The sequence below is a fragment of the Procambarus clarkii genome, chromosome 54 (assembly GCF_040958095.1).
Source record: "Procambarus clarkii isolate CNS0578487 chromosome 54, FALCON_Pclarkii_2.0, whole genome shotgun sequence".
Lineage (NCBI taxonomy): Eukaryota > Metazoa > Arthropoda > Malacostraca > Decapoda > Cambaridae > Procambarus > Procambarus clarkii.
Window position 1 is genome coordinate 4285296 of NC_091203.1, and position 21427 is coordinate 4306722.

A 21427-nucleotide genomic window follows, 5' to 3' on the forward strand; every position below is an offset into this window, starting at 1 on the left:
AGAGAGTCACCAGGGCAGGGCGTGGTACATAATATCTGATCTTAGAAAGAATGCCCACAGTTTTTGAAACTTTTTTTGATATATTTAGAATGTGTCCCTGGAAATTCAGCTTGTGGTCAATGAGAATGCCAAGGAATTTGCCATCTAATTTGTTACAAATTTGGGTATTGTTTATTTTGAGATTTATAAGACTAGAGGATTTATTGCCAAACAGAATATAGAAAGTTTTGTCAATGTTAAGGGTGAGTTTGTTGGCAGTTAGCCAAAGATGGACTTTATTTAGCTCAGTATTTACTGTGGCATTTAGAGCAAGAGGGTCATGACTGGAGTAAATGAAGGTTGTGTCGTCAGCAAATAGAATTGGTTTGAGGTGTTGGGAGGCATTTGGAAGGTCATTAATGTAGATGAGAAAGAGGAGAGGGCCAAGTATGCTGCCCTGAGGAACACCAATGTTGATGGGTAGGGTGGGAGAAATTGTATTATTCACAGAAACATATTGGAGCCTGTCAGTAAGGTAGGACTCGAGGTATTGTAGGGAGTGTCCTCTGACTCCATAATGATGTAATTTAAGAAGAAGGTTATGGTGGTTGACAGTATCAAAAGCTTTACGCAGGTCCACAAATAACCCAACAGGGAACTCCTTTTTATCAAGAGCTGTATGAATCGAGTTAAGCATACTAATAAGTGCATCGTTAGTGCTTTTTTTGGGTCTGAAGCCATATTGGCAAGGGCTAAGTATATTGAGTTTGGCTAGATATGAGTAAAGCTGCTTATATATAAGTTTTTCAAAAATTTTTGACAAGTTTGGCAGGATTGATATAGGTCTGTAGTTGTTAACATCTGTGGGGTCACCACATTTGTGGACAGGCGTTACTCTCGCTTTTTTTAGAATATCTGGAAAGGTTTGGAGTTCCAGTGACTTGTTGAGGAGCAAAGCAATAGCAGGGGCTAAAGATCTGGAGGCTTTTTTGTAAATTAAAGTTGGTATCTCCTCAAGGGCACCAGACTTGGTTTTAAGGGAAAGGATTATCTCATTGACGTCAGTGGAGTTAATAGGCTTTAGGTACAGAGACTGTGGATAGTTACCTGTAAGATAGTCCTTAATGTCAGTACTGGAAGATGGAATATCATTTGCAAGGGATGAACCAATGGAAGAGAAGAACCTATTGAACTCAATAGCAGAATCAGAGGCTGAAAGCTGACCATCGTTATTAGACAGGAGAGTCGGTTTGTTATTTAAAGATTTCTTTGATCCCAATATTTGTGAAATTGTGCTCAGCCTCAATAAGTAAAAACTTCACAAGTGTCCATAGTGTTGGAAAAGATTCAGTCAAGCTAACTGTATAAAGTGAATAAATACATTGCATATATACTTGAATATATAAATTAAGTTATCAATTGCTTGCTTAGTTATTTTTTAAGTTATCATATAAGTTCATTTAATTGAATATAATTTCTAGTACTTAGTTAACAGTATTTAGACTACATTTAAGGTCATTTATTATACTTTTACAATTTAATTTGTTGTTTATAGTATAAGTACATATTGGCTGTTAATAGTTAAGGTGCTAGGTTAGACTATGTATGTTTAAATCCCTGATTTAAACAGAGCCAGTGTTCAGTCAGATAACTGAATTTATTAAATCTTATCCTTGTATAAAATACAAGCTGATGTGAGATCCCTGTCTACAGGTGGACTGGAACTTCTATCAACAAAGTCATTCACCCCACCTGTCCCTTACAGCCCACAGTCTGTCATTAGGAAAAGAGGAACTAGGATTTACAACCCTAGCTAGAGATTTTAATTGAATTAATTTGCAGACAGTAAATTTTTAATTTAGTTCAGTACAAGTCCCTGGTAGTCTCCTCTTATATCAATCCCAGCAGGTTTTTCCCACATTAATGGTTCTTCGAACCTAGATATTAATTGGTCCTTTATACCTAGATATTTATGATCATTCGTTTACCGAATATTTCAATGCCAAATACATAAGAAACTTCTTGATTTTGCAATGGAATAATTCTTACATATTCTAGCCTAACCTAGCTATCAGCCAATATTTATCATAGCCATATATCTAAGTAAACAAACTGTTAGCAGTGGCTTAAGCCACCATATCCATTAACTAGTAAGCATTCATAGCATACTAATACTGTTCAGTGTTAAGAAACCACAGTACTTAAGTATATCAGTGTCACAGACACAAGTGCATCTTAATCATATTATTACCTACCTCATTGTGGTAACATTACATATATATTTAAGTGTATTATCTAGCATTATCTCTAATCTACTGATTTTCAGAGCTGCTCATTACATAATATTCTTTAAAAAAGTGTTATCATCACTGTAAGAGCATTTCATTACAATCTAACTATAATCAACTATATCATACCCTATTACAGGTAAAACCAGTAGACATTCTACTGTATTTTATCTAACAATTATTATGGTAACAGATTTTGTAATAACTTTGCAAAAATAGTGCCATTTACTATTTTTAAAAAATTATTACAAGATTTACCAACTTGGTGCATTCGTGCATTCGGGTCACAAATCAAATTATTACAGTACTTTGATAATTGAACACCTGCTACAACCAGATTCCAGGGAGGAAATGAAGGACGATCTTTGGAATCATTACCTAAGTAGACAGGAAAGCTCATTTATCAAAATACATTAACATCATACATATTCATCAGAAAAAAGAGAAAAATCTCGGAATCTTCGAAACTCGGAAAAGGTCAAAATGGCTAACAGTGTTCCACCAGCAGCTGAAACAGGAAATAGGAGGACACTTAATGGTCTGCAAGATCACCTAACTCAACTGATTGACAAATGTCAAAAGTTGGCTAGACAACCATCTCCTGATTTAATAATTCTGAATACCAGAGTAAAAGCAGCTGTGGAGAAGTATGAACAAATCAAACGCCATGCAGAGATTTATCTAACAGAAATGGCTAATGCAGATTTAACCCGAAGGGAACTTCAGGAAATTGTCGTTGAAATGACAATGTATGAAGATAAAACCCAAGATCAACTTGATCCTTTAATCAAACAAATATCTCAAGCAGAAACCCAATCCAATGTGAGCTCATCCACTCAACAGAGAAATGCAACTATCACACATATAGCCGCAGAGCTCCCAAAGGTACAATTACCATATTTTGAGGGCAAGGAAGAAGACGATTGGGATACCTTCTGGAGACACTTTGATTCTATAATAAACTCCAAGACCTCTCTCAAAAAGGCGACAAAGTTTCAATATTTGCAAGGCCAGTTACGGGGAGAGGCAAGGCAGGTCATTGCTAATTTGTCATTAACAGATGATGATTACGACCATGCCTTACAGTTGTTACAAGATAACTACAGTGATAAGGAGACTGCAATTGCACGTCTCTCATACAAATTATTGGATTTACCCTCTCCAAATAAAAGTTATGAGTCACTACAATCATTTCGATTGTCTATAGAATCAATCATCAAAGCCCTCAGTACAAAAGTACCTGTAGGAGATGCAGAGTGGCTTATAAAGTTAATCATTCAAAGGAAACTTCCAAATGAGGTCATAGACAGCCTATGCACTCATTATAACACCAACATCTTATCACAAAGCCAAATCATTGATGGACTTCGAGCTTACGTACAAAGATTACGAAGCCGAGGAAAACTTAGATCTCAAGAAAAAATCCCCAAAAGTGAATCCACGGACAAAAACAGAAATGTCCAAAATGGCAGTCAAAAATCAAGGCAACAAAATTCCTCTTCTGCAAAGTGGAAACTGAATAATGTTGGCTCTTATGCTATATCCCCCACAGTTAACAGAACTGTAGGAAACCAAGCTCCTAAGACAGATAAGACAAAAGGAGCTACAAGTGCCCCAAAATGTTTATTCTGTCAAGAAGCACATACCATTTATCAATGCACAGTTTATGAAGGCCGTGCCAGTCGAATCGATCGACTGAAATCTCTGAACAGGTGCATCCGTTGTCTACGGAAGCACGATACAAGTGAGTGTAACACTCAATTGCAGAACTGCCAATATTGTCATAAAAGTGTACATCACACAGCACTCTGTGGTGATATTAACACTCAATCCAGATCACAGACTTCCAATAATCAACCTGCATCTCAGGCAAAGCCCAAAGATGATAATACCACTACAGCCATACAATTCTGTACAGTAATGAGCAATGTCAACGACTTGGATACAGAAATTGTTACAACAGCCATATTGCCTACTGCACAGCTAGAACTATGCAATCAAGAAATTTGTATTGCAACTAGAGGCTTTTTTGATCAAGGGTCACAGAAAACCTTTATCAGTAAAAAGATGGCAGAAGATTTACAACTTAAATCTTCAAAGCAAGTATCTACATCCATATCAGGGTTTTTTACTAATTCTGGTCGTAGAACCTTTCCAGTAGTAAAACTCAATGTCTGTCTAGGTACATCCCAAAGGACAGTAGAAGCCATAGTAGTTGATAAAATTCCTACTGAAATGGAAGTGACTGGTCTGACAGCCACAATTAAATTCCTAAAAGAAAAAGGAATACAATTAGCAGATCCTCTGCTTGATTCTGACTACATAGGGAATATCGGAATCCTGATTGGAGCTGACTACTATCATCGATTCATTCTGGGATCAGAAGAATCTATGGGTATGAATATACTCAAATCAGCAGGAGGCATATTGATGACAGGACCTATACTAGATCTTGAACCTTCAACTCCTGAAAAATCACATCATACAGAAACTGTAATAGTGGCATGACTAGGCAAAGAACAGTCACCACTTAAAATCCCCCACATGATTGATGATGGATTAGAATCTGTACATCAATTGTGGGAACTTGATGCCATAGGAATAATCCCTGAACAACCAAGTCCTGATGATGTCTGTGCATACAATCAATACTTAGAAACTGTACAGTACCATGATGGACAGTACTGGGTAAGGCTACCATGGAAAATCAACCATAAAACCTTACCTACCAATTATCACATGGCTTACAGTCAATTTAAATCTCAACTAGCAAAGCTAAGAAAAAGGCCTGAGCATTTAAAACTCTATCATGAGATTATTGCTCAACAATTAAAGAATAAATTCATCGAAGTCATGAAACATGACAATAAGCAAACAGGCCATTTTTTACCACACATGGCTGTAATGAGAGAATCAAAAACGACTCCTTTACGGATAGTTTTTAATTGTAGCTCTAAATCTGGACCCCAAGGAACCAGTCTAAATGATTGTTTGCAAACAGGTCCAAGTCTAACTCAGAAATTGTATGACATACTGTTGAAGTTTAGACTTAACAAATATGCGTATTCAGCAGATATAAGTAAGGCCTTTCTCAGAGTTGGCTTGCAGGAAGAAGATAGAGACTTCACTAAGTTTCTATGGGTAGAGAACCCAGAAGATGTCAATAGTCCTGTAGTGACTTTCAGATTCTCATCAGTTCTTTTTGGGGCGACAAGTAGTCCATTTCTATTGCAAGCAACTCTAGATACTCATCTGAAGAAATCATCAAGTCCCTGTAAGACTGAAATCAGTCAAAATCTATATGTAGATAATTTTCAAGGGACAGTTAACAGTACTACTGAACTCTTACAATTATATCAAGAGGCCAACAAGGAGCTACAAGGTGCCAACATGCCACTACAATCTTGGGCCTCTAATAATGCAACATTGAATAATCAAATAGCAAGAGATTACCCTGAATATCACGTACCAGAATCACAAAAGGTGTTAGGTATGGATTGGGATTTAATCTCGGACACAATATCGATCAAATCTGTGCCAGTAAATTACAACATCACTACAAAAAGGGATTTACTTTCACAAGTTAGCAAAGTATTCGACCCACTTGGTCTACTAAATCCTTTGACTATCAAGTGGCGTTTATTGGTGCAAGAAGCATGGAAGGCTAAGGTTGGTTGGGATGATCCACTACCAATCCATTTACAAAAAGCTTGGATGGAAGTGGCTCAAGAACAAACTTTAGTTGAAAAGATAATCTTTCCGAGACACATAGTCGAGGAAAATGAAGAAGTATCACTACATGCATTCGCAGACTCGTCAGCCAAAGCTTTTGGAGCTTGTGCTTACTTAGTGACTTCTAATCAATCATATCTTATCACCTCTAAGGCCAGAGTCGCTCCATTAAAAAAGAGGACTTTGCCTCAGATGGAACTAACAGCACTGCTAACTGGCACACGCTTAGCAGTGCATATCAAACAAGTCTTGTCTACCATGAACATCAAAGATGTCATTATATGGTCTGACAATGAAGCTGTCTTACAATGGGTACGAAACGACAACTGTCCAACTCCATATGTAAAAAATCGCGTCTCGGAAATTAAAGAAATTTCCGCAGGCTTTCAATTGTTGCATGTACCAACAAAGGATAATCCAGCTGATCTCTTTATTTATTTATTTATTTTATTTATTTATGCATATACAAGAATGTACATAAGGAATGTGAGGATACAATTATGGTAATTACAGTCTTGTAAAGCCACTAGCACGCGCAGCGTTTCGGGCAGGTCCTTAATCTAAGAAAATTTTAAGGAGGTAAATACTTGCAAAATTTATAGACAAAAAAATGATAACAGATTACATGGAATGAAAAAAAAAAAAAGATGAGAAAATTATAGGTACAGTATATTAAAGCACATAGGTAGCTATGATTGATTGCAATGACAGCTTAAAATGGTAGTTGACAACAAATTGGTAGGCACAATACAGCAGAAACAATATAAGATTGATTGCAATGACAGCTTGAATGGTAGTTGACAAAAATTGGTAGTCACAATACAGCATATGGCTAGCACATAAAAGAAGACAGCAATGAACACAATGATAAGGTTGTTTGATATTACATAAAAATTAGGAGATTGGGTACCACTAGGTACAGAGCAAATTTAAAGCTCAGTGTAGGAAACTAAATAGATGAAGTTAGGTACTTTTTTATCTTATCAAGAGGTATGACATTTAAACAGTTTGCAAAGGCAGATATTTGGTTTCATGGGCCTCGATGGTTAGTGAATGGTAGTTGGCCTGAACAAAAGCCACACGTCATTACGACACAAACCATAACTACCACCAGGCAGCAAGCTCAAATATCAGTCTTGGATTGTACTCGTTACTCCTCGCTCATCAAATTAATCAATGTAACGCAGAACGTGTTTCATTATCTCAGGAAAAAAGGTATAAAATACACTTTTCCAGATGCACTTATCTATTGGGTAAGACAAGCCCAGAGAGAAACTTATGGGAATAACTATGAAAATCTTCCGCATAAGTTAAAACACAATCTCGGTCTGTGGATAGACCAAGAAAATCACAACATTCTGCGTTGTGGAGGGAGACTTAAACACGCAGATATCAATCTAGATACCGTGCATCCATGGCTTTTACCAAAAAATCATTGGATCACAAGGTTGATTGTGTTGCATACACATCAACAAATCATCAAACATGGAGGAGTGTTAGACACACTCACACAAATCAGACAGCAGTACTGGATTCCTCAGGGAAGACAGTCAGTCAAATCAATCTTAAAGAATTGCATGATATGCCGAAGGTACGATGCAAGAACTTGCTCTTATCCAGGGCCACCACCCCTACCAAAGGAACGAGTGGTCAATCTACAACCTTTCGAAACGACAGGAGTAGATTATACAGGAGCAATATATCTAACAGGGACTGCAGATAAGCAGCCTATCAAGGCATACATCTGTCTGTTCACCTGTGCTACCACCAGGGCAGTACATATAGAGGTAACACCCGATATGACTGCTCAATCATTTATTCAAGCTTTCCGCAGATTCGCAGCACGCCGATCATGCCCTAAGCTGATGATTTCAGATAACGGAGCAAACTTGGTAGCTGGAGAAGCATGTCTACGGGAAATCTGTTCCCATCCTGCAGTTACTTCCACACTGGAACAGCGTCATTGCAGATGGAAATTTATCCCTCCGAGAGCCCCATGGCACGGAGGATTTTATGAACAGTTAATAGGAACTGTAAAAAGATCCTTGAGAAAATCTCTACACCGTCAGAAAATCAATCTTCAAGAACTCCAGACAGTAATCACGGAAATAGAATCAAGGGTGAATAACCGGCCGTTGACTTACTTGTCTGAGGATCCTACTCAACATGAGCCATTAAGTCCTGCCCACCTAATGTATGGAAGACTTCTGACTCCAGTACCATCTCTAGTGGATGATGAGATCAGAGATCCCTCATATGTGGGTCAGAGCGAGTTGGTTCAGGGGTATAAGCATCTGTCCAGCATAATCCAAAAATGGAATGATGTTTGGACAAAAGAATATCTTACATCTCTACTAGAACATCACTATGGGGCCAATGTCCCACATAATATAGCTAATCTCCAACCTGGCGATATTGTCTTGGTAGACAGTGATGGCCCTAGGGCTGACTGGCCATTAGGTAAAGTTGTCTCAGTCCATCCAGATAGTCAGGGGATTTTGAGAATAGTCAAAATCCTGTCTAAAGGAACAACTTCCCTGAAGACATTGGACAAACTCATCCACATGGAATCAGTGAGCCAGCTGCAGTTAGATCCTGAGAGATCTCAAGACATTCTAACTCCACAAGACCCACAGACTCCTAACAGACACAATCGTCCACAACGGACAGCAGCACAAAAGTGCAAGCAAAATTTGCACTTGTATTATCAATCCAATGGAGAGTAAATAAATACATATGGTTACTATTGTCCTAAGTATTGGACTCTGTGCCAGTTCTCTCCCTCTGGAAGATGTGGGAAATTTTTACCCACCATATCTAATAATCATCTAAGAAATGTATAATTTCTAAATCATTTCTATATCATATCAAAATCATATCTAAATCGTATCAAAATCATATTAGAATCATTATAGATTCATTATATAGCTTGATCCTGGATGACAATGGCACCATGAACACGTACGCAACAGGGCCCTTTTGATGCCTACGTGACTTTGTACATGATCTCTCAAGGATCCAGAAGCTTCTAGAAGGATTTGTTAATTAAAAAACTATTGGAACATTTATTCAACATCCGGTAGGGATAATATAGAATCCTTAATAAGATTCAGTGGTACTTTCAAATACTACTTATAATCTTTAAATCTTATATCTAATTATATTATAATCACATCATATCTTAATCATAAGTCTAGACTGTAAAAATAATCAATCAATATTCATTGAAAGCTACCTCTCAAGGGAGAGGGAGGAGCATCTCGGGGGCGAGAAGCGCCCACGACGATGCCTCGAGGGACTTCGCGTTTGTTTACAACTGAGTGAACAAGTGACTGATCCTTAGCGAACATTACCAGCTCAAGGACACCTTATCTAATATTTTTATCGCCAGTGAACACTCTCTAGAACTGGGGGAGTACCTGGACAATATCTACAAGGAAAATCCTACAACATTTATATAAAATAAGAGTGTATAGTGGAGATCACAGTGAACACGGTTTTCTCCACCTTCATTCCTACTCTTTATCCGATCATTCTTCTGCAACTGCAGGGACAATCACGTAGCAACGCTACCAGATCATCATACAGCAACGCTGTAGCAAAATATAGTGCCTAAACTCGACAAGAGAGTTAATCAGTCTGGCAAACTTGTCAGACAGGCACCCGGCTTCAGATAAGTATATTGAAGTTTATTACAGTAGCGTATTAATTGGCCAATTGTGTGCTTGTATAACTTTAATATTCTATAAATCTGTCTGTCGGTAATAAAGCGAGGCAAAGCCTCATTCATCGGTACGTTTATTAAAATTGTAGTGTAGCTGTGAATATTATCCAGCACTAGACTCGTGAGTGTCCATTGGGTCAGAAAAGAATTCAGCCTCAATAAGTAAAAACCTCACAAGTGTCCATAGTGTTGGAAAAGATTCAGTCAAGCTAACTGTATAAAGTGAATAAATACATTGCATATATACTTGAATATATAAATTAGGTTATCGATTGCTTGCTTAGTTATTTTTTAAGTTATCATATAAGTTCATTTAATTGAATATAATTTCTAGTACTTAGTTAACAGTATTTAGACTACATTTAAGGTCATTTATTATACTTTTACAATTTAATTTGTTGTTTATAGTATAAGTACATATTGGCTGTTAATAGTTAAGGTGCTAGGTTAGACTATGTATGTTTAAATCCCTGGTTTAAACAGAGCCAGTGTTCAGTCAGATAACTGAATTTATTAAATCTTATCCTTGTATAAAATACAAGCTGATGTGAGATCCCTGTCTACAGGTGGACTGGAACTTCTATCAACAAAGTCATTCACCCCACCTGTCCCTTACAGCCCACAGTCTGTCATTAGGAAAAGAGGAACTAGGATTTACAACCCTAGCTAGAGATTTTAATTGAATTAATTTGCAGACAGTAAATTTTTAATTTAGTTCAGTACAAGTCCCTGGTAGTCTCCTCTTATATCAATCCCAGCAGATTTTTCCCACACACAGAATTACGAGTCCTGTGCGCTGTCCACTCTGCTACCAGACTACCTGTGAGGTGAAGTTAGTGAAAAAAGCGTCTCCAAATTAACGCAGCTTCAGATAATTTTTAAAAAGAAAATGTTTCATTTATCAAAAAAATTTGCGAATTTCATTCAATCACTCAACAAATCTTTTAAGGACAACCTCTCCTAAGATATTGTTATATATAGTATTCCAGTGTACACTGAGGTCACCGAGGTCAGTAAATTCTGACAAAATTTTTTTAAAGCATATGTAGAAATATAATTAAATATCTTGGTTAAAATTTTCATCACTTCTTCATGTGATATGTCTTCATATTGCCAGCTTTTATATACAAAGCCTCATCGTATATAATAACAGCAATGCCTAGCATATTTTGCAAACATACAAAACTGTTTCTGTATCAGTCATGCTAGGGTGCACAATCGGTTGTCACAGCAACTAATTTGGAAAGTTCAACCTGTCGTTTAGACAATACTACTACTGCCTGGTATAATTCAGCCCGTGAGGTATGTTCAAGTAACGTTATCAAGTTAACCAGTTTTTTCACGTCATTAATCACCCGTACTGAAGTGGGGATTTTAAGTGATAGCTGATGACGTAGCGTCAGTGCTATCAAGAAGACAAATTGATGGGAATTTACAAGAACCGTTATCTTTTGTTAGCTGTTCTGCTATGTTAGTTTCCAACTTGAATTTTTGATCTATTAACTGTTTCAATCACTTGTATATTCATAATGCGCTGATTAATTTTGTCTTTTGCTGGAAACCGGTCGAAAAGAAAAGGAGCACATTCTGGCCACGATTCTTTAACATATATACCTCATAACTGAGTGGTCTGCAACGATTATCAATTATCTATGTCATCTGAAACCCAGCAACAACTAAGACGTTAGTTTCAACAACCTGAATTTTTATTAGTTTAAACATTCGACTATATTTTGTGTTGCTGATTTCTCGATCAATGTATTCTTGCTCACTTTTATCACAAAGCCGTTTATGAACAGTTTTATCATGTCGCTTTACGGAAGAAGTATTGCACACAACTGATGCCTGATGCTTCATCATCCTTTTTTTTATTATACCAAAGTTTTCTGTCCACGATTCCTGACAATTTTTTATACTGTTTCCGTCAATTGCAAATTTTATCTGAGCTGTTTGAGATGACATTATGCTAAAAATTCACAACTGTAATAATGTAGTAGTGATTGATTAGTCATTCAATACAAATCAAATATATTTATTACGAAAAAATAAATATTCGTGGAACCGCTAAACTACATATTTACTATTATATCACCAAATGCCTAGTGCTCATTTACAAACAACAGAAGACAAATATAAGCAGAGTGACACATGTCTTTGGTACGTTTGTAAATCTCATAGAAAAAATCTACTGTGACAGTAGATCTACTTTGACAGTAGATCTTTGTCTTCCCAAAGATATCTAGTAGATCATTGATACTCGTTTAGTTCTGTCATTTACTGAAGAGAACATTGGGACGAGTGATGAATTCAGAACGTGTCACTTGTTCTCAAAATCTTCCAGCTGGTTCCTGCTGATGCGAGACATCTGGGAACACTTCCTTTTGTTCCTGGTTTGTGAAAACTTATTCACTGCTTCGTTTCGCAGTTATGATAATCTTCATATTATTCTTTGAGTTATATACAAGAGTTGTTACATTCTTGTACCTTTATTTCATTCTAGTTACATTTATTTATTTATTACGGGTTGGATTTAAAGAATCAAGGGAGCGGCGATGCATTTTGCATGCCAGCAAAATTTGCTAGTGTGCCACTCTTGGCACCAGTGCCATAGGTTCGTCACCCATGGCCTAAGGGACATTGATAAAACAGTTAAATAAAGGTTTCCTGTACCTGTCAACAGAGTTTATATGAACATATATCTTGCTGCAGGGTCTACACTTGAGCACCTCAAGAACCACAACTGGAGCACAGCCAACACCTATTTTGGCGCCGGAGCCGCATTGCTCCAGAAGGTAAGAATTCCTTTTTTTCCTTCTCGTTTGCTAACTCTCTCCAATATCTCCTTTTTGCAGCTTATCCCCTAAAATGAAAATTCTTAGAAAGTAGTAACGATGTGGTCAAAAGTACCAATATGTCCTGATGGACCTGTAGAGGAGCAGCCTATTATTATGACAATGAGTATTATTGAATTTGGACAAACTGGACACATTTGTATATTTTTGTTGCTAATATGACCTAACCTAACCATCCTAGGCTTAATACATGCTATATGAGGCCTAATATATTTACAGCTATGTGCTATACTAGTCCTATAAATATTTAGGTTCGGTTTTAGCTTTATGTTTCCGGATTATATAAAAAATTGCCCTCCTCAAAAGAAAAAAAAACTTACTTGGGCTCAATTATTACATGTTGATACAATGGCTTACTTGGGCTCCAATATTACATATCGTCACTTTCAGCTTAATAAATGCTGGAATTTCAGCTTAATAAATGCTGGAAGTTTAGGTTAATATATGCTGAAAGTTCAGGTTAATAAATGCTGAAAGTTCAAGTTAATAAATGCTGGAAGTTCAGGTTAATAAATCCTGAAAGTTTAGGTTAATAAATGCTGAAAATTCAGGTTAATAAATGCTGAAAGTTCAGGTTAATAAATGCTGAAAGTTCAGGTTAATAAATGATGAAAGTTCAGTTTAATAAATGCTGGAAGTTCAGGTTAATAAATGCTGAAAGTTCAGGTTAATAAATGCTGAAAGTTCAGGTTAATAAATGATGAAAGTTCAGGTTAATAAATGATGAAAGTTCAGGTTAATAAATGATGAAAGTTCAGGTTAATAAATGATGAAAGTTCAGGTTAATAAATGATGAAAGTTCAGTTTAATAAATGCTGGAAGTTCAGGTTAATAAATGCTGAAAGTTCAGTTAAATAAATGATAAACATTCCGTCAAATAAATGATGAAAGATCAGATTAATAAATACTGAAAATTAAGTTTAATAACGTTGAAATTTCGAATTGATGAATGTTATAAGTTCCTGTTAATAAATTATAAAAGTTCAGTCAAATAAATAATGAAAGTTCATGTTAATAACGTTGACAGTTCAAGGTAATAATGGTGAAAGTTAATATTAATAACGGTAAAAGTTCATGTTAATAAAGGTAAAAATTCAGGGTAATTATGATGAAAGTTCAGATAATTGGCGTTGAAATTTCAAGTTAATAACGATAAACGTTCAAGTGAATAACGATAATAAAGAACAAAGGTTATGGTGGAAGTCCTCATAAAAAGATAACATAAATACTGTAAGAAATATTTTGTTCTCTGAATTAATCAGTGCAAATTGTGAATTGTTTTACTGACTGTATTATGTATATAAACATAAACGACTTGGAGATATTGATGATAATTCAGTGCCAGTGGTGTTATGATTGATGCCTTCCCGGGCTTTCCTGACAGTAACGACGGGCAGGTGAGGCTCTTCATGTCCCATGTTGTATCTTTAGAGTTATAATTTCGCTGTCCTGATGTATGAATTCGTTATCAAACTTAGCCTAAAGTCTGCTTCGGCTGATAATATTGAGTCTTACAACCAATACCTTAACTGGTGTATATATATTTGGTTGATATTGTGGTCAAATGTGGCTCATCCTTGCCCACGGGCTGGTGTCTCAAGATCAATAATAACACACGATCCTCTTAAAAATAACGTCGCTTTTGGCCGTTTGCCCGTATGGCCGAAAGTGGACGTAATTTGAAAATAAAAAAAAATGAAAATAAATTTGGGATTTTTTTTTAACAACAGTAAGTTAAGGGTCCTCTGATAGGTTAGGTGGGTAGGAAATTCTCATAAAGTTTCAAAACGTTATGAAAAACGTGAATTGAAAGTTTCCTCTCTTAACCGTTCCGAGTAAGCCTGACTACTCAAACAGAAAACGGAACAGTACGTCACTTTTGTGAGTCAACTTCATTTCTAATTACATCCAAATTTGGCCATAACACGCATACGAGCGAAAAGTGACGTTATTTTTAAGAGGACGAGTTGGTGACCGTTACGGCTTTTGGGTAACCGTCAAAAATATTATTTTGCCAAGCCATTAAAGGAGTTCTTTTCATTAGAATCACACAACACTTCCCTGGCATTGGTTGTTATAGATTAATCGAGACACGCAGAAGTGCGCATATAAGGTGAGCTACGTGGAGGTGGGCGGGCAGGGCGTCGACGTGTACAAGCAGCCCGTCACCGACTCCGGCAAGGATAGCAAGCGTGGCCGTCTCTCCCTCCACCATCACCACCACGGTCTCTACACCACTCAGCAGGCCGGCAAGGGTGACTCCACTAAGGTCAGGCACTGACACGGATTCGGTATGTACACGGTAATGTTAGAATTAGAACTCATTTTTCGTCTTAAGGTCAGATGGGTATTAGGTCCTGTTTATTACGCCTGATCATACAGTCACTAAAGTCAGACAGCTACCTGGATTTTTATGTTAGATTCCAAATCGATTTTTTCATTCTAATGTCAGTGGGATTCGGATCTTTCACGTTAAGATCAGAGTACAGTAAATGTACTTTCACGAGTATAGTTATACAATATTCTGTTAACTTGGGATGAGGGAACTTGCATGATTGGAAATGTAACATCAGCGCTTTCTTCAGAAATCGTCGGGTTCGTTGTTCAAACTAAGACCGTTTTCAAAAGAATAAAAATATGAGGCTGTGGCTGCTTGTATGAGAAATGGGGAAGGATCGAGTCACATGTTTCGCTAGGTTCAAGTTAATGGAAGTTTATTGAGATAACAAAATACATCCCAAAATGATAGACAAGGTTAGGCTATTTCTACCCTCTTATATTACGGGTCCCTCAAGGGGCGCATAAATCCATTCAGTACTCAAATATTCATCATATTTTACATAAACAAATGTAAAGTAACGGTGAAATAAATGTCTCGTCGCTAGCTCCGTTTAACAGCCTATTAAAGGGATAGATCATGGCAAGATCAGTTATCTAATGAAGAAATGTTGATCAGTTATCTAGTGAAAGAAATATATATATATATATATATATGTCGTACCTAGTAGCCAGAACTCACTTCTGAGCCTACTATGCGAGGCCCGATTTGCCTAATAAGCCAAGTTTTCATGAATTAATTGCTTTTCGACTACCTAACCTACCTAACCTAACCTAACCTAACTTTTTCGGCTACCTAACCGAACCTAACCTATAAAGATAGGTTAGGTTAGGTTAGGTAGGGTTGGTTAGGTTCGGTCATATTTCTACGTTAATTTTAACTCCAATAAAAAAAAATTGACCTCTTACATAATGAAATGGGTTGCTTTATCATTTCATAAGAAAAAAATTATAGAAAATATATTAATTCATGAAAACTTGGCCTATTAGGCAAATCGGGCCTTGCATTGTAGGCTGAAAAGTGAGTTCTGGCTACTAGGTACGACATATATATATATATATATATATATATATATATATATATATATATATATATATATATATATATATATATATATATATATATATATGAATTCTACCCTCTTTCAAACACAATTATGTTAGTACACTTTACTCATCAGGACAAATGGAAAACTTTTGACAAGCCGCCGGCTTCCTGTCGTTGTCGAAGTGAATGTTGTGGCGTATATTAATACATGTTACCAGGTAAATTTAGGTAACTAATAAAATTCCCCCAGTCTATCGAATAAAAAATTCTATCGAATTCATATGTTTGAAAAGAGCAGAGCTCTCTTCCCCATATCTGATAGGCGTTGTTGTAGTCCGTGCATAAAACTCATCTGGGAACCCTTTATCATTATAGTTGGTTACACTTCAGCGTAACAAGTAGGTTTGGTAAGTATGATTTTTTCTCTTTATAAATCCCTGATATAATATTTGGGGAAGTACAAATGCCAACCGATGACAAGGGTGTCAGATTTACAGATTTTTTTCGAGGGACACTTTGCTTTTGAAACAATAGCCAAATCAACCCATATTCTAAAAAGAGAGAACCTATAGCTACTATGAATCAAATGGACCAAATTTGGGCTGTAGTATCGAAAAGAGGTTTACGTTTTATACAATGGACCACTATAAAGAGCAAACCAAATAATAGAACAGTGATAATAAGCCTAAGAACCAGTCCTAGGCATAAATAAGCAACCCTAGACACATAACCCACAAATCTGAAAAAATATAATTGTCATGTCGGTCCGTCCTGGACCATTATTAACTCATGCAAAGGTAACATGACTTGCTAATGGTACAGGAAGAACCGAAACGTCGTCGCTTCTTTTATTTTTCAGATGTGTGGGTTGAGTGTCTAATTTTCATCCACGTAATTGCGACTTAATATCCACGTAAGCAATCCTAGTCCTAAAATATGGCAGCCAAAGCCTTAGTACATCTGCATTATGTACATTTAGAACATACGCATGTAATATACATGTCCTAGGGAAGTTAATAATTTGTACTTCCATTTGTAGTAATAATTGATACTGTCACTTTGTGATGACAGATTGACAGGTTGGCCTAACGGTATGGGAGCTGGTGTTGAAGTCGGGATAAAAGTCAAGAATGTCTTCAGACATATGCATCGGTTCCAGGTCACAGTCTACGCATCATCGTGAATGTTTGAAATTCATAATATTGGAAGGATTTTCCTACATAAGCCATCACTTGGTGGTAAAGCTGTACGGGGGGTTGGTGTTGGCGAGGTTGTGTAACATGCAACATACAGAGGTTGCAGCCATGTAAGATGCAGGTTGGGCGCTAATACGAGCTCTTCACTCTTGCAGACATGCAACATTGATGGGTACAGTTGTCCTCTGTCGGAGATCAGGGAGTTTGTAATAGCACAATATGTTGGACAAGTGTTGATGGACACTGTGTTTGTCCAGGTGTTGATGGACATTGTGTTTGGACACGTGTTGATGAACACTATATTAGAACACGTGTTGAACACTATTTTTGGTCACGTGTTGATGGACACTATGTTTGGACACGTGTTGATGGACACTATGTTTGGACACGTGTTGATGGACACTATGTTTGTACACGTGTTGATGGACACTGTGTTTGGCCTCATGTTGATGGACACTATGTTTGGACACGTGTTGATGGACACTATGTTTGACCACGTGTTGATGGACGTTATGTTTAGACTTGTGTTGATGGACACTATGTTTGTTCACGTTTTGATGGACACTGTGTTTGGACACATGTTGATTGACGTTATGTTTGTACACGTGTTGATGGACACTATGTTTGGCCATGTGTTGATGGACACTGTGTTTGGCCATGTGTTGATGGACACTATGTTTGACCACGTGTTGATGGACACTGTGTTTGGCCACATGTTGATGGACACTATGTTTGGACACGTGTTGATGGACACTGTGTTTGGACACGTGTTGATGGACACTGTGTTTGGACACGTGTTGATGGACACTATGTTTGGGCACGTGTTGATGGACACTGTGTTCGGACACGTTGATGGACACTGTGTTTGGACACGTGTTGATGGACACTGTGTTTGGACACGTGTTGATGGACATTATGTTTGGACACGTGTTGATGGACACTATGTTTGGACACGTGTTGATGGACACTGTGTTTGGACACGTGTTGATGGACACTGTGTTTGGCCACATGTTGATGGACACTATGTTTGGACACGTGTTGATGGACACTGTGTTTGGACACGTGTTGATGGACACTGTGTTTGGACACGTGTTGATGGACACTATGTTTGGGCACGTGTTGATGGACACTGTGTTTGGACACGTTGATGGACACTGTGTTTGGACACGTGTTGATGGACACTGTGTTTGGACACGTGTTGATGGACATTATGTTTGGACACGTGTTGATGGACACTATGTTTGGACACGTGTTGATGGACACTATGTTTGGACACGTGTTGATGGACACTATGTTTGGACACGTGTTGATGGACACGTGTTGATGGACACTGTTTGAATATACAGGAAATATTGAAAAGTAGGGCTCCCAAAAATCTTTTAATAAAAACTTTGAATTTAGCATTAGTAAGATCATTACCATTTTCACCAAGAACTGTTAATTCTAAACCAGGTTCTATATTTCAGGACCTACTTGTTCCGGTGTTTGAGAACGGAGAACTTTTGATGGATTACACACTCCAAGACATCCAGGAGAGAGCACAGACCGTGCCCAACGACTTCGACGTTATCAGGTTCCTGGAGGAGGACAGAGATTATTAGATCGGTGTTTGCATCAGTGAGAGGGATGCCTTATATGAGGCTTCAAGAACTTTGTTGTATTTAAACCTATTATGAACTAATAAGGAGTTTAAACCTATTATGAGCTACCAGGAGTTTAAACCTATTATGAACTACCAAGGAGTTTAAACCTATTATGAGCTACCAGGAGTTTAAACCTATTATGAACTACCAAGGAGTTTAAACCTATTATGAGCTACCAGGAGTTTAAACCTATTATGAACTACCAAGGAGTTTAAACCTATTATGAGCCACCAGGAGTTTAAACCTATTATGAACTACTAAGGAGTTTAAACCTATTATGAGCTACCAGGAGTTTAAACCTATTATGAGCTACCAGGAGTTTAAACCTATTATGAACTACCAAGGTGTTTAAATCTATTATGCTCTACAAAGTAATTTATATCATATTTTCTATGCTTCTTGTTACCCATATGACTTAAAATTTATTTGTAAGTTACAGATATACTGAAGAATTAAAATTGCATTTACTCACTAAAGCATTACTCATTATACCTTTTTCCCACTATAGATTTGCCCAGTAAAGCCTTTACCATCATAGCTTTTTATCTATTGACATTACCCATTATAGTTTTACCCACAAGAGCCTTTACCTACCATAGCTTTACCCATATAGCTTTTCAAAAGTAATAAATATGGTACCGAGGATTAAAATTATATTTACCCACTATAGCCCTTACCCCCTATAAGTAGTGTAAAGTGCGACTACGACCGTGCGCAGAACCTGAGCAGGTGAGCTCATTAGACCCACCTGCTCAGGTGGTGCACAGGTATGCAGTCACACAGGGTTGTGGGGGGTTCCCTGGGGTGTGCGCACGTGCCGTCCGGTCGCGCGGCACTTGATACACTCGGTAGAATCATGTTGGAGTGGGGCAGCGGTATGTGGGGGTATGTAGGGGGTATGTGGGTCATGTAGGGTAAGTATAGGAAGAGGTGTGTTGAACAGGTGAGCGATAGTAGTAGATGAATGATGTACGAGTATGTGCCGTAGAGTTAATCATGTGTATATATATATATATATATATATATAGTTGCATATTGTCCTGGGGACCATTCAGGCTTGTTCGCATTTGTGTTCCTCACGTGTGCCCCAAAGAATGAGGTGATTTGGTAAAATGCTATGCCCAAGATTACTATCCGAGTGCCGGCGGTGGGGTGGTTCAAATAGCCTCGGCTATCACCTCATTTTGTCCGGTCGTGATGGTCAAGTGGATTAAGGCGTCTCGTACATACTAGTTGCGTTGCTTCTGGGAGTATGGGTTCGAGTCACTTCTGGGGTGTGAGTTTTCAGTTGCATATTGTCCTGGGGACCATTCAGGCTTGTTCGCATATATATATATATATATATATATATATATATATATATATATATATATATATATATATATATATATATATATATATATATATATATATATAAATTGTGAGGGTACCACCTCTGGTGCCAATGTGGGGACCCATAGCCTCAGAGAAGAAAATAAAAAGTATTCAGAGGAGACCTTGTGGTCTCTCACTGAACACTAATATTATCTTCTCCTACCACCCCCATTCTTTTGTATGTACACATATATATTTGCTTTATTTGAACCTTGTTACAAAAAAGGAGTTACATATAGGTTACAAAGATGGTTATCATAGGTTGTCAAGTTCCTCCAGCTCCTCAGATGGCGGGCAGGAACCCTGGATGCAGTGCGCATTTCCCCTCTGTATCGCCACGCTGAGGGGCTGGAAAAGAAAGCTGGCAGCTCTAGGGTCCCTTGATGTTTCAATGAATCTAGAACCCAGTTCCTTAAAAAAACTGGTAGCACTTTTACCCCAGGCGCCGAATGTCTCAGAAGCAATGGGGACAAAATTGTAGTGGTGATCCAGTTCTCTATACTTACGGGATTTGGCTGCTTCCCTGTGGGTGGCAACGCCACCTGGTTGTGCAACACTGAGGTTAATGTAGGTGTTAGCCAGGGTTGAAACGCACGTGTAGTCCCATACCAACTGCTTGCCATTCTTCCAGGGGTTCACTGTGATACCATCCGGGCGACCAATAAGAGCATCAGAGTTACGGGGTGTTAGGTAATGGGGCTCTCTTTCAGCTGGGCATCCAGCTGTGGTTAGGCTCCTCTTGATGATGTCGTTAACTTCACTGTGCCTCGAGTGCCATCCCCCTGTGCTTTGGCAGAGTAGGCCATGGTGGCCGTACCTGTCAGCCACCACCTCGCCGCAAATACACCTATATCTGGTGTGGATTGGGGCAGCAAGGCGAAGGGCCACAGCAATTCGGAGGGCGTGTGGTGTGAGACGCGTGCCAGTTGCCGACATTGGGAATGCTAACAGGAAATCCCCTGCATGTGGGGCTGCATATATATATATATATATATATATATATATATATATATATATATATATATATATATATATATATATATATATATGTATATATATATATATATATATATATATGTATATATATATATATATATATATATATATATATATATATATATATACATATATATATATATATATATATATATATATATATATATATATATATATATATATATATATGTATATATATATATATATATATATATATATATATACATATATATATATATATATATATATATATATATA

At 37.4% G+C, this 21427-nt stretch overlaps 1 protein-coding gene across 1 annotated transcript in view; it reads left to right on the top strand.

The window, feature by feature from the left end:
• The window catches only part of LOC138352597 (nicotinamide phosphoribosyltransferase-like), a 174184-nt gene extending 155154 nt beyond the window's left edge, over window positions 1-19030 (top strand). The window contains exons 11-13 of the mRNA XM_069305087.1: window positions 12433-12515; window positions 14656-14844; window positions 18623-19030. Coding sequence (XP_069161188.1) covers window positions 12433-12515; window positions 14656-14844; window positions 18623-18757 — 407 coding nt within the window. The 3' untranslated portion in view covers window positions 18758-19030. The remainder of the gene's footprint in view (window positions 1-12432; window positions 12516-14655; window positions 14845-18622) is intronic.
• Window positions 19031-21427: the final 2397 nt, after the last annotated feature.